The sequence below is a fragment of the Schistocerca piceifrons genome, chromosome 1 (genome assembly GCF_021461385.2).
Source record: "Schistocerca piceifrons isolate TAMUIC-IGC-003096 chromosome 1, iqSchPice1.1, whole genome shotgun sequence".
Classification (NCBI taxonomy): domain Eukaryota; kingdom Metazoa; phylum Arthropoda; class Insecta; order Orthoptera; family Acrididae; genus Schistocerca; species Schistocerca piceifrons.
Genome location: NC_060138.1, coordinates 1,105,522,130 through 1,105,533,782, shown reverse-complemented (window position 1 = coordinate 1,105,533,782; position 11,653 = coordinate 1,105,522,130). Strand labels below are relative to the sequence as shown.

At 40.5% G+C, this 11,653-nt stretch overlaps 1 protein-coding gene across 1 annotated transcript in view; it reads left to right on the top strand.

The window, feature by feature from the left end:
• Nucleotides 1–11,238: 11,238 nt before the first annotated feature.
• LOC124777970 (putative inorganic phosphate cotransporter) overlaps nucleotides 11,239–11,653 on the top strand; it is a 95,425-nt gene continuing 95,010 nt past the window's right edge. Inside the window, exon 1 of the mRNA XM_047253535.1 lies at nucleotides 11,239–11,370. Coding sequence (XP_047109491.1) covers nucleotides 11,239–11,370 — 132 coding nt within the window. The remainder of the gene's footprint in view (nucleotides 11,371–11,653) is intronic.

The window sequence follows — 11,653 nt, the reverse complement described above, 5'->3', positions numbered from 1 at the left end:
TTAAATCTTTATTCGATGTTAACACATTTATCTTTTTCAGAAATTCTTTCTTTCCCATTACCAGTCTAGATTTTATATCCTCTCTACTTCGGCCATCGTCAGTTATTTTTCTGCCAAATACAAAACACATCTGCTACTTTAAGTGTCTCGTTTATTAATCTAATTCCTTTAGCAACACCTGATTTCACTCGACTATATTCCATTATCCTTGTATTGCATTTGCTGGTGTTTATCTTATACCGTCCATTCAAGATACTGTCCATTCCCTTGAACTGCTCTTCCAAGTGTTTGCTGTCTCTGACAGACTCACAATGTCATTGGCAAACCTCACAGTATTTTATTTCTTCTCCCTGAATTATAATTGCTGTTCAGAATTTTTCTTTGGTTTCCTTTACTGATTGCTCAGTGTACAGATTGAATAACGTAGAGGATAGGCGACAACCCTCTCTCACTCCCTTCTCAATCACTGATTCCGTTTTATGCCCCTCGACTCGTATAACTGCTGTCTTGTTTCTGTACCAGTTATAAATAGCCTTTTCACCTGTGTCTTGCCCCTGATTCCTTCACACTTTCAACGAGACTACTCCAGTCAACACTGTTACAAGCTTTCTCTAAGTCTACATATGCTATGAAGGTAGGTCAGCCTTTCGTTAACCTATCCACTACAGTACGTTGTGGTGTCAGTATTGCCTCACCTGTTTGTACATTTCTCCGGAATACAAACTGATCTTCCCTCATAACTATATTTTTTAAGCAATTATAGCATTATTTTTGTTTTGCTGCACGGATAGTTATCGTGCTGGATAATGTGATGTCCTGTGGCGGAAGACATAGAACATCATGAGATTCAAATAGTCAGTAAGATTATTGTGACTGGTTTTGACCACGAATTTGTCATCATTAGATCGTCCTTGTTATACCAAAAAGCAAACTTCTACAAATCAATGACAGGCGACCTGCACACTTGGATTTTCTTGGAGTTAGTGGCTGGCATGTCGTGGAGATACAAATTCACAGAATGACAGCAAAGTTTGATCTTTGAGGAAGGCCATTCTTGCTCAAAAGTTGATGAATAAATCTACTAGCTTCTAACATGAAATTACATCAACGAACTTCAACATGAGGTCTTCTCTGAATACTGTATTGCAAACCGCCACGAAAGCTGTAGTCGACTTGAGGCCTCTCTGAAATACAGTCTGAACCAATGCTGTAAGCTATCGGTTGATCATTCAACATTGGGGATAAGGTACTGAAATCTCTCAATCAAAAGTACATTGAGATAACAGGATAACTGTTAAGATACTATCGTGTGATAGTTATGTCAGTTATTTTAAACGGCTTTTGTAAATCTATGGAGAGGAAATCTGCCGGCCAGGGTGGCCGAGCCGTTCTAGGCACTACAGTCTGGAACCGAAGGACCGCTACGGTCGCAGGTTCGAATCCTGCCTCGGGCATGGATGTGTGTGATGTCCTTAGGTTAGTTAGGTTTAAGTAGTTCTAAGTTCTAGGGGACTGATGGCCTTAGAAGTTAAGTCCCATAGTGCTCAGAGCCATTTTGAACCATTTGAGATGAAATCTACCTGTTCAGCTGTATTTAATATTCAAGATGTTGCGTGGGAATGTAACTTGCTGTTTTCCACAGGCTAATTTTTCTTCCAGAATTCTAGTAAATCTACTTTTTCTGAACAAATACGTTCTTGGATCCAAGCATTGATAGCCTTAATGGACACGGCCTATAATTCTGTGTATCCATTCTTTTACTCCTATAGCCGGGAGTGACCTTTCCACTACAAAAAAATTTGGGTGATCGCTAGGAATCGAACCCAGGACTTCGCATCAGTAGTTAACTGATTGAACATGGGTTAGGCCTGTTACTTTCGATGTTGAAGTAGGAGGGAGTAAGTGCTGGGACAGTAGGATGCTTCAGTAAGAATACATTTACTCATGTCAACATACTGATCACACATGAACATACAGGAAGATTTCGAAGCTAGAAGCAATCTTTGCATAGAACATACAAGTGCATGACAGTATCAGTAAATAATTTTTTCGTTTTTATATTTTCGGGGAAAAGCTGTTATTTTTATTTTTAAATGTCATGCATAGTGTTCGTCTGTCAAAAATAAATAAATCAGACATTGTAAACAGTAACTATGCTTTTTCCGACAACTGTTTCAGTTACTCAGCGCATATACCTAAGCTACCAAACTTAACCACTATTCCAGTATTCACATCTGCTGTAATATGTGTAACTCTTAAATATTCTTCTGAGTTCCTAAAGAACCTATCGTATCAAAATTAGAGGTAGTAGTTTAACTGTCTTATTCCAACCTTTTGTAAAGTAGACAGCAGTTAAAGCTGCATCCGAAGTAACAAAGAGTTAGTGGTGATTGCTTGACTGTAGAGGTGTAGTTTCCCCCCTTTCTCCATAAATAATGTAATTTCTACAGAATAAGTTAATTTTATTAGGCCCTAGCAGAACGGTAACCTGCTGGTCAGACGCCGTGTATTTTTGCTGTTGTGTTAATTTCCTCATTGACTGACAGGATTAATAAGATTTCCCCTCCTTTCTGTAACATTAAAATCGATCCAAGATGGATAATGTTTTCTTGTTCTCGGGACACGGCAAGGAACCACGCAGAAAAAATGCCCCCATAAATAATATTTGTGAAATTGTCTATTGCTCACTCTTATTGATGAAGGTATCACCGTCTTAAACAGAAACTCTTCATGCGGAACTTTCAGTAGTCCCTGAGCTCTCTTACGAACAAAATGTGTTTGTGCAAGCGCAGTCTTTTAGAAAATTTTTCAATACAAATGTAGATTGGAAACTGATGCAAGTGAAACGTTCGTTTAGAAACAAACAGGTTTTACATGTCAAGAGGAACTAGAGGAAAACATGGTAAGAAAATAATAACTTGCCTTGTAATTTCAAAACTTTTAGGTGTCCATACTAGTGAGAATTAAAAGTGAAAATAAGACACAGTTTGGAACTCCTAAAACAACGTAATTCAAAAAATGGCTCTGAGCACTATGGGACTTAACATCTATGGTCATCAGTCAAAACAACGTAATTCAGCCACATTTTCACTTCGAATTATTGCAAATCAGTTATGTCAGTTATTTTGCTCATTTTCATTCGTAATGTCGTATTGGATAATGTTCTGTGGTAACTCACCCTTAAGAAACAAAGTTCATGCTGGAAAACTATATAAGAATAATATGTGGTGCTCGGTCCACGTTCATCTTGTAGACATCTGTTGAAGGACCCAAAGGAATTACAGCCACTACTGCAAGTGGGAACTGATTTAAATCAATGGGGAACAAACAGACACCACATACATATCTGTTAACGGAGTTTGGAATTTTAACTACTGCTTCATAACAACACCATAAGGAGAAATTACATTCATTACTTGAATTAAGGTTGTCTTTCGCACAAAAAGGGGTGCTCAACGCTGCCACAAAAATTTTTGATCACCTACCCAATGACACAAAATTTTAAAGCAAACTCATAGAGTTTCTCCTTGACAACCCGTTCTATTAGATAGCTGAATTTCTGTTTTTGTAATATATAGAAGTTTTTGAGTAGGAACACCTAGTAGTTATGTTTACATTTGGATTTATAATGTGAATGTGAAATTACTCATAGCACATCATCACCATTAATCGTATGTCGACAGTGTTTTTATGAAGTGTAATTAACATCCAACCAACATCTAATTCTCAAACAGCGAACGTGTGGACTTTGAACCACTGATTACGCTAACGAATACGAGAGAAGTGTTTTGAATAACATGCTGGTGGAGATTCCAGCACTTGTAGCAGGTAACAGGCATATTTCCACATAAAATCTTGTCGAAAAGATTAAATGATAATTGTTTATCGGCAACGTGATGCTGTAATGTACACAGATAATTATCTGTTCATGTGCACCACGAAGCCTAACAGTAGCGGCAAGTTAACTATCTAAAAGTGGCCACAGTTTTATAAAGCTGACAGTAGCAATAAATGCGTGATGAAAAGTTTTAAAATGATCGCGACTTTCAGAATCCACTTCAGTGAATAACGTTGATTTTTCCGAATTTTGTTTACATAATAGAGGCACGTATGTTTTCAATAACCTCTCTACCTTTTATGACAGAGAGGAGTGGAGCAGTGCCTCAGACAATTCCACATTTAAGTGGTGTGCACGCTTGGAGATACAGTCATACGAGGGTTTAAACTTCAGAAGAAACTTAACAATAGTCCGGTATTGAAAAACCCTTAAGACTACATAAAACGGAGAAAGGATCACTCTCTAACGGAATTCAAGTTCCAAATGATCTGAAATAAGCTGCGAAATTATCTTCTTTTTTTGTTCCCATGTATCGAGAATCTCTCGCCTACCGAAAAGTTGCGTGAGACTGGAAAAGGACAATAGTCATTATTTTCTACAAAAAAGGTTAACAGATCGTATTTACAGAACTCCACACCAGTGCCCTGATGTCTGTCTGTTATAGGATCCTAGACGATATTCTGAGCTCAAAGATATGACATTTCAGGATGGAAACAAGCTTCCGTTAAAATATGAGCTCGCAGTTCAGAAAAAAACGCTAGTGTGAAACACAGCTTGCTTTATTCATACACTCTTGCAAATAATAGATGCAAATGAACAGGTAGATTCAGTCTTCCTAGATTTGCGAATCGGTTTCGGCTCTAACTGCAGGGAAATGTAAGTTGATGAAATAATTGGGAAAAATAAATCTGTAATGTCAAATACAGTTCTAGTGGTGTGTTTCTTGACATAGCCATGTCGATGAAATATCTAGGCGGTAGCGTGACAAAGCTGTGTGAGGATGGTTGTGTTGATTTGGGGGAAAGAGACCAAACAGTGAGGTCATCGGTCTCATCGGATTAGGTAAGGAAGTCGGCCGTTTTCTGGCAGAGGAACCATCCCGGCTTTAGCCTGAAGCGATTTACGGAAATCACGGAAAACCTAAATCAGGATGGCCGGACGAGGGATTGAACCGTCGCCCTCCCGAATGCAGTCCAGTGTGTTAACCTCTACGCCACCCCGCTCGGTAAAATGGTGTGGGGTGCAAGGAGCCTCAAAGGTCAGTGTTATTTGTTTGTTACTTCTAATTTATTAATCATATTTTTAGCTCATTTATTGACGTAGGGACTCTTTGCAGCTTTTTTGTCGGCGACATTCCCGCAATGCAGTACTGCTATTGCTGACATTCTGATACAACTACTTGCCAACAGTACGAGTACTCTCTTCTCAATAACTGTTGTTTCGTATGGAAAACTTCAACCTTTACACCAACTGTCACTTCACAAAAGAAATCAACACATGTCGCCAAGCAACAAACAGCATACTGACAAACTGGAATTACTTTCTTTTCAGTATACTCTGCAAGCGCACCGATTAATGAACATAACTATGATACTTCAGCGTTCTGCGATGTATACAGCCCGCATTGGAGCTCTCGGTACATCGTATAACCACCAGGTACCTTGAGGTTGTTGTCAGGTATTTTGATCCCTATAGTTTATTTTATTACGCTATCCCACAACGCGACCACCTGGCGATGGCGATTTCGTCCAATGCAATTTTATGTGTATTTTTCACAAAATGTTCAGTTATTGCCGATTTCTCCGGGTAGTGGACGAACAGACACCTGTCGCCTTATACCCACCGTGTAGTGTAGAAACAGACACTTCTCACCTTATACCCACTGTGTTGTCTCGTGTGCAAGCTCTGCACGACGTAACACTATCCACACTCAGACGATATTTTGCTAACGCTGAGACCTCCGAGGTCGACCTTATCTGTCACAGGCCTCTCGGTATACTTTACTTGAGAGAGCGAAGACGACTTGATGTTTTTTCTTCAGGAGCAGAGGACGACAGAAAGGATAGAAAGCACTTTCCACCTCGGCCATGTTCTGCTTGCAGTTACACGGGGGATATTTTTTGGCTGTTGTGACGGAAGTCTTTGGTAGGTGGGTCAGTTCTCGTGGCAAATCTTCTGTATCAGAGGCAGCTTCCATTCGATGAACCCGACTCAAAAGCACACTTTTCTAAGGAAGTCTTATAAACGGAACGATATAGTATATGTTGCTTAAAAGCATTTAACCTCATTGGCAAGAGTATATCTTCTACATGAATGAGGGTACAAACGAAGGGTAAATTTTAGTTTACGCGTAAAGTTTTTATTTATCAAAACAATCACACGATTTTACAAGGGTATTTCTTTTACACGCTTGCATATACAACCTTGGGGTTCATTTTTACAATTACGTTTAGGATCAAGGATCTTATTTACTTTTCACAAATGTTCCATATTCCCTCCATTGGACGCACGACAAATATTCTGGCTAATTACATACTTGTGTGTGGTTGTCTGGAGTTAATACTATCGCTGCAGCTATTGTCTGTCGTCGAACTTCATCCAAATTTGTTGGAAGGCGAGGCCCACATACGGAATCTTTCAAAAATGTGCAGGAAAAACTAATCCGCATACCGTGAGATCAAGCGACCTTGGACGTCAATGGTGCAACTCAATTTTCGTGCGCCCCTAACGGCCGGTACCCCATAAAGGAAGCTCATTGTTAGGAAATGCTCCTGCACACGCGTGCCTGTGTCAGTGTGCTCCGTTGCACTGAAAGATGAAATTTAGCTACATGTTCTCGCAGTCGTGGAGAAGAGAAAATGAGCGAGCTAGACCCCTACCGACAACCGCAATAAGAACTGGTGCCAATTTAGACTATTACGTTCTCATGCGTAAATTACGATCCGTCCTAAGACACCGTCTGCTTTCAAGTAGAAGGATTAGTCTTGTCAAATGAAACTTTCTGAGGAATCCTGAAACTGAATACCGAAGCAAATTACTCTTGAAAGGTAAATATAAAAAAAAAAAAAAAAAACAGCGGATGTCATACGCATAATACTCATCATTTCGGTAGCCGATCACGAGGGCCCATAATAATTATCAAGATAGCATTGTAAGTAGCAGCGGTTAGACGACAGACTTTCTGCCCAAATGAAAGTATGCTCGTTACCGAGCTCATTATCAGTAGTGGTGACTGGCCTTGTGATCTGCCACATACTTGAGCAAATATTATCATGTGCTTGAAATGCGGTTATCAGACTTCGAATCTGCATGAGCTGGATATTCCGAAAGCTGCCTTGCTGGCGTCGTTGTATCGGAAGATGGCGTGGCGTAGGCTCTTATCCGGTTGCCCTTTAAGAAAAGTAAATGAAAGAAGTGAAAGAATATGAATAAAAGCAGAAGAAAGTATTACGAACACCAAGATACCATAGTTAAAGAGCAGCTACTGATCAACAGCTGATAGCTTTGGACGACACCGTAAAATCCGCCACGACTTTTTTGTCGGATCTAAGATAGATTACATACAATAAATGAAATACCGGCTTGTAATATTATTACTGTTAATTTATTTCAATTTGTCAATAGAAGTTTGTAAATAGAAGCTATTGCGATCAGATGTCTTCCTGCCATATTTGTAACTTGTAGAATTTTGTATGTACGCACGGGTAACGTAGCACGTTCCCAACGATATTTCAGAAAACGAACTAGTTACCATCTGTAGGTGGTTCGTGGTAACTGCTACTCTGCTCTTGTCGGCGTCGTATACAGGGTGGTCCATCGATTATGACCGGGCCAAATATATCACGAAATAAGCATCAAACGAAAAAACTACAAAGAACGAAACTCGTCTAGCTTGAAGGGGAAAACCAGATGGCACTTTGGCCCGCTATGTGGCGGTGCCATAGGTCAAACGGATATCAACTGCGTTTTTTTAAATAGGAACCCCCATTTTTTATTACATATTCGTGTAGTACGTAAAGGAATATGATTGTTTTAGTTGGGCCACTTTTTTCGCTTTGCGATAGATGGCGCTGTAATAGCCACAAACGCATAAGTACGTGGTGTCACGTAACATTCCGCCAGTGCGGACGGTATTTGCTTCGTGATACATTACCCGTGTTAAAATGGACCGTTTACCGATTGCGAAAAAGGTCGATATCGTGTTCATGTATGGCTATTGTGATCAAAATGCCCAACGGACCTGTGCTATGTATGCTGCTTGGTATCCTGGACGACATCATCCAAGTGCCCGGACCGTTCGCCGGATAGTTACGTTATTTAAGGAAACGGGAAGTGTTAAGCCACATGTGAAACGTGAACCAAAACCTGCAACAAATGATGATGCCCAAGTAGGTGTTTTAGCTGCTGTCGCGGCTAATCCGCACATCAGTAGCAGACAAATTGCGCGAGAATCGGGAATCTCAAAAACGTCGGTGTTGAGAATGCTACATCAACATCGATTGCACCCGTACCATGTTTCTATGCACCAGGAATTGCATGGCGACGACTTTGAAAGTCCAGTACAGTTCTGCCACTGGGCACAAGAAAAATTACGGCACGATGACAGATTTTCTGCACCCGTTGCATTTAGCGACGAAGCGTCATTCACCAACAGCGGTAACGTAAACCGGCATAAAATGCACTATTTGGCAACGGAAAATCCATGATGGCTGCGTCAAGTGGAACATCTGCGATCTTGGTGGGTTAATGTATGGTGCTGCATTATGGGAGGAAGGATAATTGTTCAAAATGTTCAAATGTGTGTGAAATCTTATGGGACTTAACTGCTAAGGTCATCAGTCCCTAAGCTTACACACTACTTAACCTAAATTATCCTAAGGACAAACACACACACCCATGCCCGAGGGAGGACTCGAACCTCCGCCGGGATCAGCCGCACAGTCCATGACTGCAGCGCCTAGACCGCTCGGCTAATCCTGCGCGGCGAAGGATAATTGGCCCCCATTTTATCGATGGCAATCTAAATGGTGCAATGTATGCTGATTTCCTACGTAATGTTCTACCGATGTTACTCCAAGATGTTTCAATGCATGACAGAATGGCGATGTACTTCCAGCATGATGGATGTCCGGCACATAGCTCGCGTGCGGTTGAAGCGGTATTGAGTAGCATATTTCGTGACAGGTGGATTGGTCGTCGAAGCACCATACCATGGCCCGCACGTTCACCGGATCTGACGTGGGGAAAGTTGAAGGATATTTGCTATCGTGATCCACCGACAACGCCTGACAACATGCATCAGCGCATTGTCAATGCACGTGCGAACATTACGGAAGGCGAACTACTCGCTGTTGAGAGGAATGTCGTTACACGTATTGCCAAATGCACTGAGGTTGACGGACATCATTTTGAGCATTTATTGCATTAATGTGGTATTTACAAATAATCACGCTGTAACAGCATGCGTTCTCAGAAATGATAAGATCGCAACGTTACATAATCACATTGGAACAACCTAAATAAAATGTTCAAACGTACCTACATTCTGTATTTTAATTTAAAAACCTACCTGTTACCAACTGTTCATCTGAAATTGTGAGCCATATGTTTGTGACTATTACAGCGCCATCTATCACAAAGCGAAAAAAGTGGTCAGACTAAAACATTCATATTTCTTTACGTACTACAAGAATATGTAGTAAAAATGGGGGTTCCTATTTATAAAAAACGCAGTTGATATCCATTTCACCTATGGCAGCAACATCCATTGGACCAACCATAGCACCATCTGGCTTCCCCCTTCAAGCTAGACAAGTTTCGTTCTTTGTAGTTTTTTCGTTTGACGCTTATTTCGTGAGATATTTGGCCCGGCCACGATCAATGGACCGTATACGACCGTAATAAAAATGAAATTAAGATGGACAGTTCACGCAGCCGAACAGGCGGATGTAATATGGAAATGGAAAAGCTGTGGTCGGCCCTAGGGTGGATTTAAACATCACAGCACTTTTATGAGCATCGTGCTATTGAAAGCAACAGGCAATTGCATTTCTCCGGCCTGTGAACAGACTTACATAGTTATAGGGGAGGACGTACTGTTTAATGCGGACTCAGAAGCATGCTGCAGCTTGTTTTTTTTCACATTAAATATCATTGCCAGAGGCCAAATAAGTAAGGAGTGACGGATAAAAGCTTGCATTTCTAGTCTGCCAATTAACTATTGAGCCAGCAAATCATGGAAATGGACCAAAAAAGTTGTTCACTGCATTCCAGTAGATAACAAAAGCACGAGACTACGATCTGTTAAAAGACAAGTAGATGGCATTAGAAAGTTACGCAAGAACTACATGGATGTTGATAGCTGAAGAACACAACATTGGCAAAAGTCTGGAATAGCTTCCATTCAACCAATGATGTCAAATGAACTAAAGTAGAGATGACGATCTATGCTCCAAAGCAGAAAGCTGGCCAAGTTAATTCGTGAAATGTGAATGGCTAGACGTTTGTCATTTTGTCCAGAGTTGACCCAGATCGCACATAGCACTGAATTATAATCATACTAATATAAACATGAAATGCTTTAAGAATATCATGGGACACCTCGTCGGAGTGCCTACTGCAGAATATGTATTCGTATTCTCAAGCACGGCCACTTGTGAATTGTTGACCCAAGTTTCACAATACATGATTACGATATGGGCTCCATGTCGAGCATACTCCTACAGCTATGATGATATTTGCACGCATTATAACTAATTTTTATTTTATTTATTTATTTATTTGTTGTTCCGTGGGACCAAATTAAGGAGAAGTCTCCATGGTCATGGAACGAGTCAATACATGAAATTATAACACGATAGCAGAAACAGATAAAATGAAATATAAAAAACATATTCAGGCGACAAGTCGTAAGTTTAAATAAAGAATATCAATAATGTTACACCGGAACTTGCTTAATTTTTTAGCTCTTTCAGGAGCTCCTCGACAGAATAGAAGGAGTGAGCCATGAGGAAACTCTTCAGTTTAGACTTATAAGAGTTTGGGCTACTGCTAAGGTTTTTGAGTTCTTGTGGTAGCTTTTTGAAAATGGATGCAGCAAAATACTGCACTCCTTTCTGCACAAGAATCAAGGAAGTGCATTCCACATGCAAATTTGATTTCTGCCTAATATTAACTGAGTGAAAGCTAATCATACCTGCCACAGCGTACTAAGACCTTACTGATCTTCTATAAATCTCTCTCGACACTCAACAGTGACTCTGGCTACCTCACAAACAAATTAAAGGGTCCTGACTGGGGAGAAACTAATGCAGGCAGGTATCTGGACATACCTCGACCTTCTAAACAAGCCCGTACATAGAGCTAACAATAGTCCATATGCTTTTGTTTTAGCACTCCCCATGTTGGGTGTGAGGCACCTTCAAGCACTGCTGCTATGCGTCACCCACGTGCTGGTCTTCAGCTTGCGCACAGACATGTCGATGGCGGTCGTTGTCATGGCCAACAACACCGCTGGCAACCCTAACATCAAGGTGGGTACCTGGTGGCCGAACTGCTGGGCCCTCAGAACAATCAACTAGTGTATGTAACTTATAATTACTATAAATAGGACTGATATGTAGTTTTCGTATTACTCATAATCTTATGTAAGTTGAGTTTACCATTTTTGTTCAATGGTTCGAAATACTGACGGTACAGTAAGGCCCTCCTTCTGTATGTGGCAAGGTTCTAGTACAATTGGTTTATCATTCCTTTAGCATGACCCCACACAACTCTATGATCTTTCTGAAAAGTAGCAGTGTATGTTTTTAATAA